Consider the following 22,237-nt stretch of genomic DNA (forward strand, 5'->3'; position numbering starts at 1 on the left):
ATGGCCACCAAAGCGCTGATGTTGGTGAAGATGTCTCCGGTGACAGGGGACAGTGCAGGATGGTTCAAGACAGGCCTGTTGCCGCGTTGTCCTGCTACGTCGGGGGCTCACAGCCCAGATGTGCTTGTGCAGAGAGTGTTCCCTGTGGCCTGCTCGTCATGTTGCCAGATGTAGGATGTAAAATATTCTAATTTGTTCTCTTCCAAGCAACAAAAAAGTCACACCACCTAAAAGGAAATGTACGCACACTCTACAATTACTATTGGAGCCAAACCTGTGAGTCACCCAGCTGCCTGCACAAGACAGTTTGGCTACTGCAAAATCCTGATTAATGACTTTAAAAAAAAAAAAACCCAGAGTAACAACTGGATCTGCCAAAAATTATCATGTTTTTCATCATTTCACCATTTTTTTGCCTTGGTTACCTGTTACCTTGCTCAGAGATCATGAAGGAAGTGCCATGAAAACGGTGCTACATGGCACGCCAGCCTCCAACCCGAAGTGTCCCCTCCAGGGCGTGCGCAGGAGGGGAGGCTGGGGCAGCGCTGAGACCTGAGAACAGCGACCTTCCCGACATGCCGCCTGGACCATGATAACCGGTCACCTCCTAATTGCAAATATAATTAATTCGCCATCTGCAAAAAAGAGTCTCCTGTGAAGCACAGACCCTGAGGTGTTGACTTCCAATCAGAGCCACCGTCCCTCGGTGATGCCGGAGCCGACCCAGGCCGGGCGCGCCCTCCGGAGCTCTCCGGGGGAGAGGACAGGAAAGCCGCTGCGCTTCGTGCTCCGCCCGAACCACCCACAGCCCGGCTGGCGGAGTTCATCGCACAGGATGGATTCGCCGCCGATCGCTTTGTTTCTAATCGATACAGGGCAGCCTCCACTGACCAGTCACGAACTCCGGCCCAGCCGGCCCGCGTGGCCGAGCGCTCGGAGAAGCACACGCAGGGCCGGAGTCGCGTCCGCGAAGTGGGAAGAGCCGCGGCCGGGCAGGCGCCTGAGTCCCCGGCACGCCCGGCCCGGCCCGGCCCGCGCCCACTCCCACCTGCGCGCCTCGCGCGTCTCTGCAGGCGCGGTGCCTTGTCGCCCCCACCTCCTCCAACTCTTGCTTTAGAGACCCCTCCCCAGGTACCCAGTCCAGTTTTCTCTGAAGCCTCGGAGCACAGAGCTCGCTGCGCGCGGAGGAGCCGGGCGGGGAGAAGCGCCCCCGCCCCGGCCCACCCCGCCCGGCCCGCCGCCCCCCACCCCTGGCTGCGCAGGGCTGTAATAATTACATCCTCATTATTTCTCCTGCAATCGTTAGCGAAGGAGCCCGAGAACAGCAACAGCCGCTGCCGGGGGAGGCTTAGTTACAAAATCCTGAGCTGGGTAGCGCCTCGCTTAGCAACCACCCCGAAAAAAGCCCCCGTGCTCCTCGCTCGCACTTGGAGAGCCGGGCGGCGGCCACCCCCTCCCGGCGCACCCCCAGCCCCTGGCTGCCGCAGCCGCAGCCAGGCAGAGTGGTCCCTCTTGGCCTCCCCGGCCATCCCCGCGACCCCCGCGCGTTCTGCCGGGGCTCTGGCTGGCACCTTTCATCCATCCCCAGTCCGTCGGCGCTCCCACCTGGGCTTGGGGGAGGGGGGTGCAGTTTTCAGGCCGCCGCCCCCATTCCGAGCCGGCTGCGGCCCCTCGCCCGCCGGCGCCCCCCGGACTGTGCCCTCTCCCCGCGGTGCGGGGCATCTCACACCTCCGCGGCGCCAGCTCCCGCAGCCCCGGAGCCCAGGGGCACCCCCAGCCCCGGCCGGCAGCGACGCGCACAGCCCAGCGAGGAGCTGAACGCCGGACCTCGGCACAGGCTGTCTGTCCCTGGGGGTCCCCGCGCTCCAGCCCCGGCGGGCAGTGCGTCCCTCAGCCGCCCCCGGCCCCCGCGCAGCCGCCCTCGCAGCGATCGCGCGGGTCGGTCACGCCGCGCCACCCCCTCCCCGGTCCTGCCTGCCTCGACGGCTCCCGCTGCCCCGCGCCCCGGTCCCCGCGCGCCCCGGTCCAGCGGCCCGGCGCTGCTCGCACCTTCCTCAGCGCGGACATCCTCGGGCGCTTCTAGTTCAGCAGGTGCCGGGCGACATGGCGAAGTGGCCGATCCCTCAGGCCGGGCGGCGCGCGCGACCCAGCCGCCGGCTCCCGATGCTCGCGGCTCGGTAGGTCCGCCGGGGTCCGTCGGTCCACGGTGGGTGCGATCGTCGCCGCCACCGCCGCCGCTGCCGCGCGCTCCGACCACGCTCGAGCCCGGCGCACGGTCGGTCCTCACGGCCGGCGCCTGCGCACTCGGCGCCCGGGGAGGCACCGGCGCACTGGGGGGCGGCCGGCGCGCGCTCCGTCTGGGGAAGGGCCGGGCGCCCGCGCGCCTCGGGGGAGCGCCCAGCGGCCACTAGGGCCAGCCCGGCTGCCCCGGCCCCCGCGCGCACCGCGGGGAGCGCGCGCACAGCAGCTCCGCCCGGCCCAACTGTTGCGCGGGGAGCGCGGGGAGCGCGGGTCATCCCGGCGCCGGGCGCGGGGCGCGGGGCGCGGGGCGCAGAGCAGGACGCGCTCGGCCTCCAGGCTGCACGCTCAAGCCGCGCTCAGGCGCTGGAAAGTTAGCAGGACAACCCGACGCACACCTCTCGGCGCCGGGGAAGGTCCAGCCCACGCTGGACGGAGACAGGGACGCGCCGGCGCATCGGTGCGAGCCGTTCGTGCGCGCCGTGGAGGCTCCTCCGCCCCTGAGAGGCCACCGGGCGGAGAGAGGACGCGGACGACAGCACTCGCTCCCCGTCTGCCCCGCATTCCGCTGCGGGAGTCGCTGCTGCTGCGGGCGCTGCGGGCGGGACCTCCCACGGTTTCCACAGCGTCCGCTCCTGAGATGAACTGTGCCCGCGGTGTCTCCACGGGAAAGAGGGATCCACCGTGGTGTCCCCAGACCCCGCGACCGGCAGTCTCTTCATTAACAAACCGGGGCGAGACGCCGTGAGCGCCCTCAGATGGGGCCGCTGCCTCCTGAGTTTGCTGTCGGCAGAGGAAGGAGGGGGAGTTAATCCAGCAGGAGGGGGCCAACACCCGCAGCCGTCCGGAAAACGCAGCAACATCGGCCATATTTCCATAGACCCGGCTAGATTCACATGCCCGCAGGCCACACCGCCTTCCAGGGTCTCAGACCTGACCTGGGCAAGTCACTTAGTTCCACTTTAGCTGTGAGGTTGAAATGAGATAAAAGATGTGAAAACAGCTTGAACACCAACATGAAAGTACAGAAAGATGGATAGGGGTCAAATAGAAGAGCGTTAGGTGATCAAACTATTAGCAATGGGTCAAACCAATCTTTTCCAGAAATTCCAAGGTTCCAAGTCTCCTTTGTAAGATTTTTCTATATAATCAGTCCCTCAGATAGTAATCAATGGCCGTTTATTTCCAAAGCAGGGAGCTACACGATGAAGCAGATACTAAGATTAATTGAAGGCATCTGACCACGTCCAATTTCTCCGCAGTGTTTCCCGCATCTTCCAGTTTGTCTCCACTGTCAAAAAACGGCGAATTGAGTGTGCCAAACCTCAACCAAAAATACGGATTCTAGACCAATCTCTTTTCATTTTACAATGCAATCTCCCTTTACTCTCCTCCTCTCCATGTCTGCCCTCGGCTCTTCATCTTTTAAGAGAGGTACTTATTTATTCTTTCATGCAACAGCGACAAAAATAGCACACGTGTCTGGAGTGCCCATGTGGCACTCTCACTGCGGAGCAAAATAGACAGAACATCACTAGCCCCACCAAGCTTTCAGTCTGGAAAGGAGCCAATTTATTATAAAAATTACACAAGTAACATATAATTGCAAAGATAATTACTTGTCTAAAGGAAAGATATTGGGTGTTACTGAAAACGTAGAAAAGGCAACTCATATAGTTTGTGATATCAGGGAAGAACCCTTTGAGGAAGTCGTAATGACATCTCACTCTGGGTTCTCCCTCAAGTAGGGCCTGGGATGTGGATTTGGGTGCAGGTAGTTTACTTGGGAGACTGATCCCAGGAAGCTAAAAGAGTGAGACAAGGAAGGAGGGAAAGCTAAGGAATGATGTCTTGGTGACTGGGCACCCCCGTGGGCAACTGGGGCTCAACCCCCCTGCAGACCCTCTGGAAGGCAGCACCTTTTTCCAGCTAACTCCATCTCCCCACGATTGGGGGCTGTTCCCCCACTCTCCTCACCCCCACATCCCCCAGCTGAGCATCTCCCATAGCTCCAAAGAAAGCCCAGGGCCAGCCAGCAGGGTCTCAGAGGAAGCAGGTGACCCACGGCCAAGGCTGCAGTCACAGGTGGTGCCTGCCAGAGCCCTGAGAAACGTCATTTAGGCAAGAAAGAGCAGAGTGTGACAGGGGTCTGGGCAGAAGGAAAGAAGGAAGCACAGGCCTGTAGATGCAGAGAGACAGAAGGACTCAGTGGTTTTTCTCTTAACTGAGTAGTCAAAACAACCAAAACTGAGTGAGCAAGGGAGAGGGCAGCAAGAGAGTGGCTGGAGAGGCAGTCTCTTAGAACATTGTAAGGGCTTTGAATTGTGTTCTACACACAAGTGACGTTTGATGTAGGATTGAGCAGCACAATAAGATTTTCTTCATAGACAATCACGTAATTTGCAGACAAATACTTTCATTTCTCCTTTTCCATGCCTTTCATGTGCCTTTCATTTCCTTTTCTTCCCTTATTGCATTAGCTAAGATTTCCAGTACGACGTTGAAAACCAGTGGTGGGAGGGGACAACCTTGCCTCAGTTCCAGTCTTCGTGGAAAAGCTTCTAGTTTTTCACCATTAAGCATGATAGCAGTAGGGTTTTGTAGATGTTCTTTATCAAGTTGAAAAAGTTACCCTCTATTCATAGCTGGCTGAGAGGCTTTTTGTTTTTGTTTTTTAATCATGAATAGGTGTTGGTTTTTGTTTTTTGTTGTTGTTTGTTTGTTTTTGAGACAGAGTCTTGCTCTTTTGCCCAGGCTACAGTGCCGTGGCGTCAGCCTAGCTCACAGCAACCTCAAACTCCTGGGCTCGAGCGATCCTCCTGCCTCAGCCTCCCGAGTAGCTGGGACTACAGGCATACGCCACCATGCCTGGCCAATTTTTTCTCTCTCTATATATTTTTTAGCTGACCATATAATTTCTTTCTATTTTTAGTAGAGATGGGGTCTCACTCTTGCTCAGACTGGTCTTGAACTCCTGAGCTCAAACGATCTGCCTGCCTCGGCCTCCCAGAGTGCTAGGATTACAGGTGTGAGCCACTGCACCTGGCCAGGTGTTGGGTTTTGTTAAATGCTTTTTCTGCATCTGTTGATGAGTGTGTGATTTTTCTTCTATATCTTGTGCTGTGATGGTTTACATTCAGTGTATTTTGAATGGCAGTGCGATTTTTAAAAGATCATTTTGGCTGCTGTGAAGAGAAGAGGTGATGGTGGGGTTGGAGTGAGAAAACAAGAGTGGGGTTGGGAGATCAATTTTAAAATGCCCAGAGAAATCCTAGTAGGAGATGAAGACACAAATCAGGCAGTGGAACTAGGAAATGTGCAAGTAGAAAGACTCGATGTGACTCTGGGGGTGGGTCATGTAGCAAGCACACAGGAGCCAAGAGTGATGCTCAGGTCTGACTCAGCAACTGGGTGGATGGTGCTTCTGGGAGACCACAGAGTGTCACTTGAGGAGCAAGAAGCTGGTGGCCTGCGGGTCCTAGGGACTTCGGCAGGAGCAGATGGAGTGACAGGTGGAAGAAGGTGTCACAGTGGAGACTGGTTTTGAGGTCAACTCTTTCAAGAAGTGTGGGTGTGAAAGAGGTTGAAGAAACAGGGCTAGAGGAAAGACCTGGTTCCTGGGAAGATTGCGTTGTGAGAAAGCCCTGAGTGGGCCCAATGCCCGTGGGAACAATGAAGTGGACAAGTGTGAGATGCAGCCTAATCTAGGGAGTTGCCAAATGCACATGCTCCTTGGTACTCAGTGTTCAGTACCAATTTGATCAGGTCAAACTGGCACACACATTTTCTCTGTGTGTGTTTGGGTGTGTGTGTTCCGTCTTCGAAAACCCTCCACCTACTGCCCCATTTCCCTGGTCCCACCAGAGAATGGTCAAGATTCAATGTCTTCAATTCGCCCTCAAAACTCTATGAATTTCCATCGAGCGTCTGCTTCTGCCACCCCAACAAAATCACTGCTATCAAAGTCACCAATGGCCTGCCCTTGACAAATCCAGCTGTCCATCACCTGAAGACCTGTCTGCATCATTTAGACAGATGTCCCTTCTCTGAGTTGGCTTCAGGGCTGCTCCAGGTCCCCTTCCTCCCTGGCCACACCCTGTCTGTGCTGCAGCCGGGACCTCATCTCCTGACTGCCCACGGGTTAGAGCCCCTCAGGGCTCAGTGCTCCGACCACGTTTCTGCTCTGCCCACTCCCTCATGGCCTCAGACATTTAAACATCCCCTGAGCATCCCAAACTTAACAAGTCTGAAATAGTGCACCCAACAAAGATCCTCCCATAGCGTCTCCTCCGCATCAGTGCAACTCCAGCCTTCCGGTTTCCAGACAAATAGCCTGGCACCATCTCAGATGTCTCTTTTTCTGTCATAGCCTACTTTGACGGATCAGAAGTGTCTTTGGCCCTTCCCTCACACGTACAGTCCGGCTAGTTCCTCCCACAGCCTGGGGGCTCCCACTCAGAGGCCAGAAACGAACATGTTCTTGTCTCAGTGGACTCAGACAGGCCTCCATGCCTGCGCCCGGCACAGGGCTGAGCACCTTCCTAAAATGCACGTCAGATCATTTCACTCCTCTGCTCAAAACTGGCTGATGATTTTCCGTCCCAGTTCTTGGACCATCCAAACAGCTCCCAGCAGGACCTGCCCAGCACACACCTGCCCCGTCTGGACCTCACTGCTCCCTCATGCTGGCCTCTGGCTCTTCCCCCAACACAGGCGGCTCCTGGACCACTGGTCTTTGTGCGGGGACCTCCTTTCCTGGACACCACCATGCCTGTGCTCAGTGACCTCTGAAGAGGCTCTCTGGCACCGATCTCCACTCCTTCCCCTTCATCTTTCTCCAAAGTACCCCTGGGATGTCCTCAATACTGGGCCTTGTCTCCCTCCTCTCCTCAGACCACCCACGGGCGGATCCCCAGCACGTGGAACAGTGCCGACCTGCACACTCCACAGGTGCCTCTATGAAGAAATGAATTCAAGAAAGAGGAGGAAGAGAGAGACCCGGGGGCCTCAGGGCAGACCAGGTGGAGGGGGGCTGGAGGCAGCATTGTCTCTGGGACTCTCAAGCGTCTCGCAGAGAACACTCATCCCAGGAGGGAGGGGGAGCCGGGGGGGAGGACGGCCCAGGGAAGAGGTGTGACCCAGAGAGGAGGACAGCCCGGGAAGGAGGGAGGCCCGGGGAGGAGGACAGCCCGGGGAGGAGGCGGAACTCAGGGAGGAGGACGGCCCGGGAAGGAGGGAGGCCCGGGGAGGAGGACGGCTCGGCGAGGAGGCGGAACTCAGGGAGAAGGACGGCCCAGGGAGGAGGGAGGCCCGGGGAGGAGGACAGCCCGGGGAGGAGGCGGAACTCAGGGAGGACGGCCCGGGGAGGAGGAGGACCCGGGGAGGAGGACGGCCCGGGGAGGAGGAGGACCGGGGGAGGAGGACAGCCCGGGAAGGAGGGAGGCCCGGGGAGGAGGACGGCCCGGGGAGGAGGGAGAGGAGGGGCAGCAGGCGCGTGGGCGCCGGGGTGGGCAGGAGGGGTCGTCCTCCCTCCAGCCTCCTGGGCCTCGTCTTCGCCACAGCGTCCTTTCCGGCGCCCGCAGCCTGAGTCCTGCTCCTGCCCAGAACGGGCGGCGCAGGCGTTCCCGCCCCGCGCTCAGGGCTCGGTCCGCTGGGCCTGGCTTCCCGCCCCCACCCCCGGCCGCCGCTTCCCTGCGCGCATGCTCCGCAGCGCGGCTCCAAGAGGCGGAGTGTGAGGGCCGCGGGGCACGCCCACATCCTCCGTTCCAACCCAGCCAAGGCCGGGTCACGGCTGACTGACAGTCACCGGCAGGAGCCCCGGATCCGGATTGGACACTCGTACCCCTGGGGGCGGGCCTAGGAGGGCGGAATCCGGAAGCGCAACGCACGCGCGTCCCGCCCGCGCCGGAAGGCGGGTCGGCGGGCTGGGGTCGCGGCATGGCGGCGCGCCGGAGACACGGTAGACGCCGGGCCCGGGGTTGGGGCGGGGACGGGGGGCTGGGGGCGCGTCCACACAGACCCCAGGTCCCGCTCTTGGCCCCAGATCTGGTGCTCTCTCCAGACTGGACCCCAGACCCCACCTCAGACCCCGGCGCACCTCCCCCCAAAATGGCCGCGGACGGCCGTGGCTTGGGTGAGCCGCCCTCGGGAGGGTGGGGGGTGCGCAGCTGGCGGGGGGTCGCGGGCGCCCTCCAGGCTGGGCCTGCAGCCGGCAGCGTCCCCAGAGAGAGCAACGAGAACCTCTGAGCCCCGGTTCCGGTGTCCGAGCAGTGGAGACAATGCTGTTCACCCGCGGTGCCCCCAAGTTTGGGGACACGTACTGGTGTGTGTTCAATACCGCTGTGGTGGTGAAAGTCGGCCTCCAGGGCGGGAGAGGGGACTGAACCGGGTCCCGGGCCCCGGGCCCTGCAGCCCGCCGCAAAACCCGCTGCCCCAGCAAACTGGCAGTGATCGTGTTTTTGCCTTTTCAAATAAAAAGCCAGTGGCAACTATATAGTTAAAAAAGCATTTACCTAAAAAGAAGAAAAAGAAACTAATTTCTGAAGACAGAATATGCGGAAAAACATAGTTGCAACTCTCTGTCTTACCTTTTAGAAAAACACCCTGCTGGGGCCCCCTTCCCCTGACTCACCTACTGGGCTTCAAAAAACAGGTCATCTCACAGACTGAAAATGACCCACCAGTCTTTAAACACTCAGATGTTGGGCTGCAGCCTGGACCTTAGCTATTTTAGCGAGCACCGAGCACGGCGACTCCCTTGTCTAGGCCTCCTGGGGGTGGGGCTGAGGCGGCCTGTTCGCTCCCTGTGCAGTGAGCTGGGGCGGTGGTGTTCCTCCCTGGCTCGTGTTGACTCGGTGCTGAGGTCAGGGGCGGTGGTGTTCCTCCCTGGCTCGTGTTGACTCGGTGCTGAGGTCAGGGGACGGTGGTGTTCCTCCCTGGCTCGTGTTGACTCGGTGCTGAGGTCAGGGGCGGTGGTGTTCCTCCCTGGCTCGTGTTGACTGGGTGCTGAGGTCAGGGGACGGTGGTGTTCCTCCCTGGCTCGTGTTGACTGGGTGCTGAGGTCAGGGGACGGTGGTGTTCCTCCCTGGCTCGTGTTGACTCGGTGCTGAGGTCAGGGGCGGTGGTGTTCCTCCCTGGCTCGTGTTGACTGGGTGCTGAGGTGAGGGGACGGTGGTGTTCCTCCCTGGCCGAGAGGTCTCTCCTGCTCCCCTGGTTGGGGACACCACTCTGCAGTCTCTCTTCTCACTTCCTTTCAAGTGCTTGTAACTCCTCAGAGCCTGGAATTAAATGCTGTTTCCTGTGCGAGAAACTACAGAGGCATCTGTGGTGTATGTGCCTGGTCAGCTTTAAAAAGCCTTTCTCAACTCACTATATTTAAGTGAGCGAAAGCTTTTGATTGCTTTCATCAGTCACTAGACATTATCCCTGGAAAGCGCCTCCTTTTCCCATTGGGTATGTGACAGAATTGTCAAGTGTAGGTTGTTTGGCATTGTGTTTTGAAGGAGGGATTCGTAGATCCTGAAAGGATGCCGTGCACGTGGGAAAGCATGTCAGTTTTCTGTGTGTCTTCTCCAGGGCCACCTGAGAAGGAGCAGCGCCGGGCTCTGAGGGAGGCTTGGGGGGTCTTAGCTGGAATAAAAGTTCTCAGCGCTCACGCTCTGTTGGAGCCTGAAACCAGAGTCTGTGTGCAGGAGTCTCCCTGGCCTGTGACGGGTGGCACACCGGGGAACAGGGTCGGTGCAGGAGTGAGGCCTGGTGCGGGTCTGCACTGACAGCCCTTCCAGGGTCTGGCCACGCCCAGAACGTCAGGTCCCAGAGTGGTGGGGACAGGCCGTGGGCGCGTTCAGCTTGGGGTGGAGACGGGCAGCCGAGCTGTCCCTTCCGGAGCAGACCGCAGGCTGAGCTCTGACAGGACGTCCTGGCGTTCGTTCCTGGGTCGTCTGCCGAGTGTGTGTCGTGCCGGCTCGGAAGCTCCAGGGTAGCTGGAGGGTGGGCCCTGGGCCGGGGACAAGGGTCGCTGATAGAGGACGCGTCAAGCACAGGCCAGGTAGTGCAAGGGGTGGGCTGGTCGTTGGTCTGAAGCAGTGATTCTGAGGTTGGTTGGTTGGTTGGTTGGTTTTTCCTGAAAGTAGATGTTTTCTGCTAGGTAAGGTAGCCTGCTCATGCGACGGCTTCCCCTACGGCAGTTTGAGCAAAACTCTTCAGGATTAGTGGGCACAATGTTTTGCCTTTGACGCAAAACTCCTTGTGTGAAAACTTTAAAAGTGCGCTCCATTTTACACTGGAAAAACTTATGACAGTAGTAGCATCTCTTGGGCTGTGCTTTGCAAGCCTCTGAGAGTTGCCATGCAGTGCTGACCAGTGTGCCTGTGTGTGGCGTGTGTGCACGTGTGTGTGTGTCTCTGTGTGGTGTTCCTGTGTATGTGTGTATGTACATGTGTGTGCTTTGCCTGTGTCTGTGTGGTGTGTCTGTGTCTGTGTCTGTGTGTGGTGTGCCTGTGTCTCTGTGTGGTGTTCCTGTGTACATGTGTATGTACGTGTGTGTTCTTTGCCTGTGTCTGTATGGTGTGCCTGTGTCTGTATGTACATGTGTGTGGTGTGTCTGTGTCTGTGTGTGGTGTGCCTGTGTCTGTGTGTATGTACGCATGTGCGCGCTTTGCCTGTGTGTGCGTGCATGTGTGCGTGGATCGTCCAGTGCTCCCCATTGGAGTCTCAGACTGGAGGTGCTGGCTGGGAGACCTGTTTTTCCTGCGCACGGCGTGGCACTCCTGGGTACACAGTGCCTCTGCAGGGGCAGAGCTTTCGAGCTGGTCGCGTCTGTGGGGTTCCGTGCAGTTAGACGGGAAGGGCTGGCCACGCTCACCAGCACTCGTGTTGCCTGAGTCTTCTACACTCAGGTGCGACAGGCCCCTTCCTTCTGGTGCAGGAGTTGGGTGGTCCTTAATGGACGGGTGGCAGCCCCCACGAGTGCAAAGTGTTCGTGAACGTTAGTGATACACTACGTGTGCCTAGAAAACTCCACAAGGAAAACCACTGGACAAAGTTTGCTTGGAATATTTTATTTCTTCTTTTTAGACAGGGTCTCTCCTGTCGCCCAGGCCGGAGTGCAGGCCCCAGGCCCCATCACAGCTCGCCGTAGCCTCAAACTCCCGGGCACCAGCAGTGCACCCACCTCAGCCTCCCACCCTGCTGGGACCACAGGTGGCTGCCACGCTCGGCTTGCTTCTTTTTCTGCAGTGCTAAAGTTTTGGTAGAGAGTGATTATTTAGTGAATTTCCACTCCTTATGTGAGGATACGATGTCTGACTGATCATGGTTTAAGACTCTGATGGTGTCCCATTTGAGTGTTATTTCTGGCCTTACTTGGAGTACTGTTTTTCTTTTAATTAATATTCTAGAAAGCTTGCCAACTCTTGCATAAATCTTAGCTAATTATTTTTCCATTTATAATTCTGTTACAAAACTCATTAAGAATCTTTTATTCATTGAGTTGACATACTATACCAAACATTTCTTCTCATGAAGTGGTATAATGCTATTATGAATTTATTCCTTTATCTCCAGATTATGGGCAAAGGTTAAATACTTTGCCTCATTGTAGGGTTAAAATGAAAAACAAAAAAAAACAGTGATTATCATTGTCAAGAAAGCTATGGGTAGACCAGCATATGTTCAGAAGGCATTTCAACATGGTTTTTACTGAAAAGAGAAAATTTAAAATACCAGATTTCCAAAAAATATAACAACCCTAAGAAAATTTAAATTTCAAATGCCTGTTAAAATGAGACGGGCAGATGTCAGGATGAACAAGGGAATAACTAGAACTGGTATTTATTGAGATGGGAATTTTTCAGTTTTTTTTACACTGATGAAATAATTTGTTTTGTTTTTGTGTTGTGGTTTTAGTGAAAATGTTGTGGGAGATTTTCTCCAATGCAACAGGCTGAGTAAGGAGGGAAAATCAAACTTGCCCGGTGACACTTCCTGCTAACGGTCATTTCTGGTCTTATTTTCAGTAGCATTTTTCATTTAAGTATGACTTTTTTAAAGCCTGCCAACTCTTGCTTCAAAGTCTAAGCACTTTTCCATACATAGGTCTATCAAGTGAAGACTCTAAAAGGAATGTCGTAAACCTGTTTTTATTCTGTTATTTTCTCTCAACGGGGAGCATCAGGCGTCTGGTTGGAAAGCTCTGTCTTTAACACTCAGTGAGTTCCTGCGGGCTCGTGGCCGTATCGGCCTTGCGCTTCTCGTGAGCTCTTTTGGACTTTTTCTCCTTGCGTCCCCAGATGAGCTGCACACGTGTTTTTCTCTGAAAGTTACACTTTTCCAAGAGACACTCGTTTATAGGGATGATAAAAGTTTTGAAGTTTTTGGTCAGTATCACAAATGGGCTGTTATTTCTAATCTCTCCCATCACCAACAATCTTTCTTTCTCATCCCCACTTGTTAGATTTTAGGTCGGATAACATGTTGCGGAGGAGTTTAGGACTGGACAGGTTCACCACCAGCAATCAAACGTTCTGTTCTTTTTAGGGTTCATGCATTTAGTTTTCATAGGTGTCTAATTTCCAAAGAATGCTTTACTGAAAGTTTTTTGTTTTTGGTTTACATCTTTTCAGTTGAAACAGCAAGTTTGGGCAGCAGTCCTTTCTGAAAACTGCACCAAGATGACTTAATTCCCCCATGCAAGGAGCCTTAGTTTTGTTTGATGTTGCAGCATATTAATTTTGGATGATTCCCCCACGCTGGCCTTCTGTTACTGTCTGTCATTTCCCACTTCTGATTGCCTGGTCTGCTTGGAAATCGAGTTTGTCTTCCTGCAGGGTGTTTTTTTTTTCAGTTGACATTAAACACCCATCCCTGCCTTTTTATTTTCCGATGATTGCTTTTTGACAGATGTTAGAGCTTCAAGTTGAAACTTGCTCCTGCTGCTGGAAGAGGAGCACATTGATGAGGTGTGGGAAAAACGAGAACTGAGGTGGCCTCGGGTTTCTGGGGGTTATCGGCATCTGCTGTGACCACTAAGCACTTTTTATTAATATCTGGCCCGAGTGACACCTCGGAGCACTGGGGAGTTTCTCCTGTACCGTTTCACCAGCTGTGTTGCGTGGGTTTTTTTGTTTTGTTTTTAACACTTCACAAATTAAGGAGAAAAGAGACTTTTGACCTTTAACTTGATTTTTATGCCTGTAGTACATAAACACATACACACAAAAAAACACACTAGGTCAAAAAAGCATTTCAACAAACCAAAAATGAGAAACACTTTTTAGAAATTATACTTTACAATGTTCTGGTTATTCTGGGGAAAAAAAAAAACCGTTCATTTATGTTCTGCTTTTAATATTAATCACAAAGTAGAGTTGGCCCATTGGAAGACGTACTGTGTGTCCTGAGTTAAGCCCATGTTTGCATGAAGCCGCCTGACGGCTCACAGGGAACTTACTCCATTGGTAGCCCTAGCGGTTCATGGCCGCTCATGTGGTTTTGGTCCGCAAGAGCGGATTGTTTCTATGTAAATAAACACGGGAGCATGCCGAGGACGGAGTCAGAGCCCATCCTCATCTCCTGACCTGTGGCCCATGGTGCTGTGGCCGCACCCCTGGACACGCAGGTGCCGTCCACCACCACAGCCGCAGACTCGCGAGCTTGTCCTGCTTGTGCAGATGCTAGACCCCGCGGTGCCACATCCTCCCACCCGGTAGTCTCAAGTGCTGAGGTAAAGTGACGCCGGCAGTGTTAGTAGAGAGTAATTATTGATATTTCAGTTCTGCTTTTTAAACTTTGCTCTTTTAAAACTGATTTTGAAAAATTAAAATCACATTATTTAAAAAAATCCTTTATGCTTTATATTGCAGAGCTGAAAGTATATAGTCATGTATATTTGTCAGCAAAATTATTTTATTTTTAGATACCTGGATATTTGGATTAAGTTGGGTTAAGATTTATTAATGTTCTTGTTGAGGACAAAAACTCCCACTTTATAAGGAGATACCATTTCGACATCTGAGATTCTCTATTCTTGTGCCTTTTGTAGTATAGTTTATAAATAATTCATGGATCGTGGATAATGTGTCATAACACCAGCATTTGCCAATATTTAATATCGAAATCATGCCTTGGTAACCAGCTCCCCTCGGAGAGGAACTGTGTATCCAGTGCTCGTTCTTCTGTGATAGTGTGTAGGGAGCAGTGGGAGTGGGCTTCTTGCACACATTCGTCTCGCAGGACACATGTGCCCCGGGCGGGACGGGGCCCCGGAGACGTCCTCGGGAAGCGTGTGCAGTGGGAGAAAATGCACGTACGAGGCTTTAAAACACGCCAGCGCACGGTGGGCGTCCCCTCAGCCACTCTGGTTTGCAGGATACTTAAACCAGCGTAGCTCAGGGTAACGAAAGGTTTTCTTCCTGTTTTAGTGTTTTGGACTGCTGTGCTCACGTTCAAAACTAAAAAGGAAACTGCCTTTCCCATTTGGTAGAGGGTGGACTGTGTCAGTGTCTCGACCTTGATGAATTAGCACCTCTGTGTCCACGGCGTCCTTCCCACTGCCGGCCTCCACGTGACGGAGAACTTCAAGGACTAAACCTTTACGCTCACGTTGTGTCTATGCCGACGTCTGTTGAACAGTGTTAAACCTGCGTTGCTAGGTCCTGCCCGCTGTCCTTGGTAACCGCCCCTCATTCTGGGCATGGGCTTTGCCATCTCACGGTCGGTGGGTGGGTGTGGCTGGGTGGGTGTGCGTCCTTTCTCTTCGTGTGAGCGTGCCAGCCTTCCCGCTGCTGACGTCTGTGCTGCCTCCGTTTACTGCTCAGGTGTCTTACTTGTCTTTGCGGATGTCTAAGACCTTCCCGCCCCACTGACGGCTCATTTGTGCGAAGTGGTTGGCGGCTCTCGAGCAAGGACTGACGTGGTCAGATGCGCTGGGCAGATAATAGTGGTGGCCGCAAGCACACCTCGTGCCCGCCTGCTTTCCAGACACCAGGCTCCTTGGGGAAGGTGCTGGATCCAGGTCTGGGTCAGAGGAAGCACAGGGACCCTGTAGCCCCCTGCGGTGCCCGAGAGGGCCTGAGCTGGCAGGAGGGTCAGGCGTGGCCAAGGGCACCATCCAGGCTGAGGGCCTGCCCAGGGGCCAGCACTGGGGTGATTTGAGCAGGAAGGTACATGATAATAGTACAGGTTGTCACCCCTAGAACAAATGAGATGTCCACGAGTCCGTAAATGAACCAGTAATGAGAAGGTAGCTGTCCAGTTAGCAAGTAAGTGCGGTGCCGGCCCGTCTGCTGTGCAGCACGTTCCACCTAATAAGCGTGGACGGGGCGAGGGGTCGACACCACCGTGGGCCACAGCAGCACCACAGCTGAGGCTGCTGCGGGCAGGACCCCCCGCAGATGCTAAAATTAGCAAGTGAATTTGAGAAGAAGAAGGACTTGGTCTCAAAGTGTCTCCCCCAAGGTATTTATTACTTATAAAGGGAAAAGAGCAACTTTGCAGGGAGGAGCCCAGGTGGCAAGCAAGGCTCCCGTCTGCAGAAGGGACACGGGTTGACGTCTGACCCCCAGCGTGGTGCATGAGGACACCCACCTGCATCACTGTTGCCGAAAGTCAGTGACCCCTGTCTTATCAGTGGCAGACGCCAGACAAGCCTAGAATAGGGCGATTCTACACAGTCTCTGCCGAGGAAGACCGGAGGAAGTGAGGCCTGGGACGTGGTGGGTGTGGGTGGGAGCCGCCGGCTGGCGAGGCGTGAGGGTGGTTGGGCACGTGGAAGGGAAGAAGGGGCCAGGCATTGCGGGTGGCAGGTATGCTCCAAGGGGCCAGGGGGGCTGGGGGCTGAGCCGAGGGGGTGTGCGTGGTGGGTGACAGTGTTCTTCCTCTGGTTAAAACACACAGCAAACTAAAGTAAACAGGGAAGAAAGTCCACACACCTGTGAAACCGCGTCAGTGACGCAAAATTCTTTCCTTGACTGAAGGTGTTGGCACGTCCAGGTCATGCCCTCCTGTGGGCAGCAAGGCGGGAGCCCGTCCCTGCCTGGCACTTCCTCCGCGGACCTGGCTGGCCAACCTGTGGCCCCTAGGCACCGTGCGGCCTGATCTTCAGAGGGGGCCTCTGACATCACAGATAGAGAAAGCAGCAGCACAGGTGCCTGGATTACGCCACCTGGGCAGCACTGCTGTGGCCATGCACCTGGGACCACTAGCATGTACCCCAGGGAGCTGGGTCAGCTGCAGGCTGTGCAGTGGGGCTGGTGCGCGTGCAGAAGTGTCTGTGGTCCCACAGAGACGGTGTCTGGGGTCCCACAGGGACGGTGTCTGGGTGTCCCTTGGGAATGGTGTCTGTGGTCGCACAGGGACAGTGTCTGGGGTCCCACAGGGATGGTATCTGGGTGTCCCTTGGGAATGGTGTCTGTGGTCCCACAGGGACGGTGTCTGGGTGTCCCTTGGGAATGGTGTCTGTGGTCCCACAGGGACTATGTGGTCCCACAGGGACGGTGTCTGGGTGTCCCTCAGGAATGGTGTTTCTGGTCCCACAGGGACGGTGTCTGGGTGTCCCTTGGGAATGGTGTCTGTGGTCCCACAGGGACGGTGTCTGGGTGTCCCTCAGAAATGGTGTCTGTGGTCCCACGGGGACTGTGTCTGGGGTCCCTCAGACAGTGTCTGGGTGTCCCTTGAGAATGGTCTGTGGTTCCACAGGGACGGTATCTGGGGTCCCTCTGGGGACAGCATCTGGATGTCCCCTAGGGACAGTGTCTAGGTCCTCTGGTGGGCAGTGTTGGGGTCCCTAAGGTCAGAGGCTAGGAGTCCTATGGGGACTGTCTGGGTTGTCCCTTGGGAGGCAGTTCTGGGGATCCTAGAGGCTGTACCCCATGGGGGGCCTACGAGCTTGGCTCTCAGGTGGTATTGCTGGGGTGTTTTTGTGTTTCTAAAAATAAAAGATTTATAAAAACTGCCATAAATCATTACTTTTGTTTCTTTTCTTTCTTCATTGTGTATCCTGATAGTGTTTGTCGAAAAGGTGCTGCAGAGACTTTTTCCTGCCGTTCCAAGTAGCCAAGAGAAGAGGGAGCTGCAGAGTCCGACTGCCCATAACCTGCCCAGGGACGTTTCCCATGAGGACGTGTCCACTGAGGACGTGTCTCATGAGGACGTGTCCTGTGAGGACTTGTCTCATGAGGACGTGAGAGCCAACCCTGTGCAGCCTCTGACAGGTGGGTGTTTTCAGGTGTGGCTGGATCACAGGTGCTCGGTTTGACTCTGCCATCTGCCCGCACACCCGGGAGTGTGTCCCCTGGGCTGCGGCTTCTGCCTGCCCTCCCAGGCTTGCCCACGTCCTCACAGCATGTGGCAGGTGCATGGCACTGTGCATGCCGGCACTGGTGGGGCCACGGTGAAACCCAAGCGCCCTCAGCCATAGCCGGGCTAGAGCACAGCTTTCTGCTGGGCGTTTATGTGTTGCCCTCTGGCCGTGGCCGTGTATCCTGTTGATAAAGTTGTATCCTGTCCTGATAACGTTGTATCCCGCCATGTTGATACATTTGTATCTTGTCATATTGATATGTTGTATCCTGTTGTGTTGATAGTTATGTCCCATTGTGTTGATACATTTGTATCCCATCCTGTTGATACGTTGTATCCCCTCATGTTGATAAGTTATATCCCATCATGTTAATACATTGTATCCCGTCATGTTGAAACATATCCCACCGTGTTGCTGTCCTACAATGTTTACCCATTCTACTGCTCTGTCTTGATTGTGTGTAGTTCTGCACCGTAAGGAATAAGTCACCAGATACCTTGTATAAGGTTTTGTTAGTGAATGTGTTTTTCTACCCTTGGGTAAAAACTGAGGAGAATTACCAAGTCATAGCATGAATATATTTTTGCCAGTGGGTGCGTCCATCACATACTCCTGTGTTTGACTTTGGCAGTCTTTTTCTGTTATAGCCCTTCATGTGCATATAAAGTCGTAACTCAGTGTGGTTTCGATTCCCTACTGACTGTGCTTTGATAACCTTTAAATTTGTGCTTACTGACCATTGTGTCTCTTCTCTTAAGTGTCTAAGCCTTTTGCCCACAAGTGGATTATTTATCCTTGCATTATCAATTCTAAAAGCTATTTACATATTTTGGACACAAGTCATTTGCCATATTAATTACCAAAAGTATTTTTCCCAGCCTTCTGTGGTTGCCTATTTATTTTTTTGTTACAGTATTTTGAAGAGCAGAAAATTTTAATTTTGATGAAGTATAAATTTAAATAATCATAGATTGTTCCTTGCTTCCTGGCTGGATATGTAGCTGACTTGCTCTTCTGGCAAAATACATGGCATATAAAATCAGTATTTATGAGAGAGGCTAGATTCTGTTGAGGTATTTGATTTCATGTCTTTAATGAATTTAGTTGGAGAAACACTGATATAATTGGGCAGATAACTGTCTGCATTACGTAACATTGGCCAGTTCACGCTATTTTCCTTTTTTCTTTCAGACGGGGACACCGAGGTCCCATCTGGGAGGCGGATCTACACCGTGAGTCTGCCTCCAGAGGGGTACGTTCCCTGCGCACCAGAGCCGGAGAGCAGTCCGAACTCTGAGAACATCTCCAGCAGTGAAGATTCGGAAGGTAAGAGGTGGGGGAGGGAAGGTGAACACCTTTGCAGATACATGGTCATCTCCCAGGTTTCCAGTATTGTACGGTAACTGCGTCCGGATTTGTAGTTGGGTGCGGGTGCAGCCACCGCCCTTTCGTCAACCTTGGGGTGCACAGCCGGAGGACACGGGCACAGAGTCTTGTAATGACAGGAGATATGAAGTGGGAATGTGACTATGGCCACGTTTGTTCATGCACTGGAAGTGTGGGGTTAAACACATCAGAATGTTAATGGCATTTGTCTTGGTTTAGTAGAACTTGTTTTTCTTGATTTTTCAAGTTTTTTAGGATTTCCCAGATCGTATATCAATTTTGTAATCAAGGGAATAATTTATTTTATATTTCTTAGGAAAAAACTGAATTAGTTTAACTGCTCTTGCTGGTGACTGTCTCAGGAATGAGGGAAAAGGGTTGTGAGTACGGTTCCCGTGGGACGGAAGAAGTGATGCTGCAGGTTGAGTTTTACCTGAGGGTGAAAGGGTGGTTTTCCCCATACGTTGACTGTTTGAAAACTTCCTCTAGAGGAGTTTAGAATTTTCAGATAAAAAATTTTCCTCAGGTAATTTTTAACAAGTATGAACTAAAGAAACTCTATATTGTAAACCTTAATTAATTTACATATCAAGAAAATGTGGTTTTCTCCTACGTTGATCTTTCCGGCTTCCTGATTAAAGGATCAGAAACCATCAAACCCAAAATGGAGAACCAGGTGTTTAGGAAAAGCTCAGTTTCCCCTCTGCTCTCACACACACGTTCAACATGGAAGGCATCTGAGACCAAGTGTGGGGTCTCTCCTGCAAGCCGGCAGTGACAGTTCTGCAGTGACAGACGCCAGTGTCGTCCTTGGTCCCCAAGACTCCGAGACCCCAGTTGGGCCTCCAGAGCTTCCTGGAGGCTTCCAGCTGGCTTCGAGTTGTGGACCCTTCGGCCCCCTTTTTGGGCTCACAGAACTCAGGACACGTTTAGTGGATTGTCATAAAGGATGAAGGATGCCCAGGCGAGGTGCAGAGGAGGGCGAGCAGCCCTGGAACCAGTCCTCTGGGTTGTCAGGGACATGTGACTGTCCTCAGGGCGTGGGGCAGGGCCCTGCCAGGACCTGCAGTTGGGAAGGCCAGGGAGGTTATGGTCCTTCCTTGGTCCCCAGGCCTGCAGCACCCAGCATTGAAACAAGGGCTGTGCAAGTTGTGAGATGTGTGAATCTCCTAGCACCACACTCAGGAATAATGCATTCGCTTCCAAGCATTATTGAAAATCTTTGAAACACAATTATTAGATAAATAGATTATTTAACTAGAAAATTTAATTGTGTTCTTATGAAGACAAATTACTTTGGTGAATGTAGTTCAGTGTGTTCTTAATGTGTTTAGTAAGAAAATATGCTGGGTTTGTTCACATGCCGTTGTACACAGCTGGCTCTCGCGCGCTGGTACCGCCCACAGCTGGCTCTCGCGCGCTGGTACCCGCGCACAGCTGGCTCTCATGCGCTGGTACCGCCCACAGCTGGCTCTCCCGTGCTGGTACTGCACACAGTTGGCTCCCCCGTCCCACCAGGGCGTGGAGGCTGGAGCCTGAGTCGAGCAGCCGACACCCTCCACCGCTGACTCCCAGATGGGCCTGGTTCTGACACCGACTCCCTCACCAGGTCTGGCCTCTGCCTACCCAGACACGTAAGTGCCACCTATGTGTGTCCTTGCGCCCTGGGGTTGTCGCCGATGGGTGCATCACCCCACCCTGCCATTGCCGCATTCTCACCTGCCAGCGACCAGACGGCTCCTCCTTGCTTTAAACAGTGGCTCCTTCAGCTCAGTGTGACACGGCGACTGACCAAAGACACTGGCCCGGCTTCTCTGAGCAGCTTCGAACAATTACTCGTCAGTTTCAGGCTGGAGGTTGATACCATTTAACTTTGAACACGCATAATTCATCTCCAAGTGCTTCCATTTGCTTTTCTACTATCTATTTATTTAAATACATTTTCTCCCTTGTCACCCCGTGAGGTGGGCCGCGGGAGGGCATTTGAAATGACAGGATGTGAGAGAGCCACGAGGGCTGAGGCAGGCGGCAGCGTCCAGGACGCCTGCAGGGGACAAGGGAACAAGGTGGAGGGACGTCATAGGAGCCAGACAGAAGAGAAGAGTTTTTGAACCTTTTCAGTTGCAATTTTAAGCAAAGAAACATGAGATACAGAGGCAGAATGTTTAACTCATTCTTTTTAGATTAAGTCATTAAAACAGTTTTCTGAGCTATGTCATACTCTTTTTGTGGGTACACAGGGTAATCGGGACCCAGCAGTTAACTCACTCTCCTAAGCCTTTTGGATGTTTGTGTTGGGCTGTGTGCATAGGCCTCTGGCACAAAGACAGCCGAGGGGGACCTTGGCTTCAGGGGCTCATCCTTGTGGGTAGACTCGTGTCGGTGGTCGTCGGAGAGGCTGGGGAGTCGTCTAAAGCATCGGTAAGAGCGCTAAGGACCATGAAGCAGGAAGCAGTAGCTTCCCTTGTGTGCGAGGCACTGACCTCACAGGTCGAGTGGGTTGGGGGCGCAGCAGGACTGCCTGGAGCCTCAGGGTGGGCAGCAAGAGGGACATGTGTTAGGGCAGGAGGTGCCACGTGCGCCCTTTGGTGGGGCTGGAGCTGCAGGAGAGGCCCACGGGGAGAGGGATTTGGGACCAGAGTTTCAGGGACTTTGGGTGGAGAAGCATGCGGTTGTGCTGCATCGTGGAGGGGTGAGGTACCGATGCAGCGGCTCGCGGGGTGCATGTCACGGCCCATCTCTGCACGGCAGTCTCGTCCCAAGTTAAAGCCGTGTCCTTGTGAGCCGCCCTCTTTTGTCCCGTTTTTGTTAAAGTCTCCTTCCCTGTGTCCTCTGGGAGAGGGACTGAGCGTGTCTGCTGGCCCTGCCCCGGCTCATGTGCCCAGAGACACCTCCCCGCGCACCGGCAAAGACGGAACCAGGAGCTTCTCACTGTGAGAAGAGCAGCCGCCCCCACCCGCGACCACAGACCAAGTCCTGGAACCTGGGAGCAGAGATGCTGTATTTATGGGTTTACACAGAAATTGTAAACCTCGATTTTTGTGAACTAAAGAATAGGCCAGTCTTTGGGAAAGAGCCCCTCCTTTTCTGTATACTCTGATCTTTGAGATTTTTTTCCTAAAATGAAAATTTGTTTCTCTTGACAGCAAAAATGCTTGAGTGGAAAAGCCAGGCACTACGTACGGAAGGTGTGCAGGAAGTGAGACGTCACCTGGGGCCACTGGGGAGACCTTTGAGTAAACACCTGGTGACTCCTCCTTGGGCCCAGTGTGTGCACGCGCAGACTTCTGTAAACTGTGCCGTGTTATACTCTGT

General features: G+C 54.0%; 1 protein-coding gene across 6 annotated transcripts in view; it reads left to right on the top strand.

Moving 5' to 3' along the window:
* The first annotated feature begins 8,128 nt into the window (after window positions 1-8,128).
* Window positions 8,129-22,237, top strand: part of ERICH1 (glutamate rich 1) — a 28,327-nt gene continuing 14,218 nt past the window's right edge. For all 6 annotated transcript variants that reach the window (XR_006730841.1, XR_006730842.1, XR_006730843.1 and 3 more), the window contains exons 1-3: window positions 8,129-8,197; window positions 17,241-17,447; window positions 18,728-18,862. Coding sequence is in view for 3 of the 6 variants with exons in the window: in XM_045535335.1 (XP_045391291.1) it covers window positions 8,176-8,197; window positions 17,241-17,447; window positions 18,728-18,862 (364 nt within the window). In the remaining 3 variants the exon portion in view is untranslated. The remainder of the gene's footprint in view (window positions 8,198-17,240; window positions 17,448-18,727; window positions 18,863-22,237) is intronic.

This window comes from Lemur catta, chromosome 22, assembly GCF_020740605.2.
Source record: "Lemur catta isolate mLemCat1 chromosome 22, mLemCat1.pri, whole genome shotgun sequence".
Classification (NCBI taxonomy): Eukaryota; Metazoa; Chordata; class Mammalia; order Primates; family Lemuridae; genus Lemur; species Lemur catta.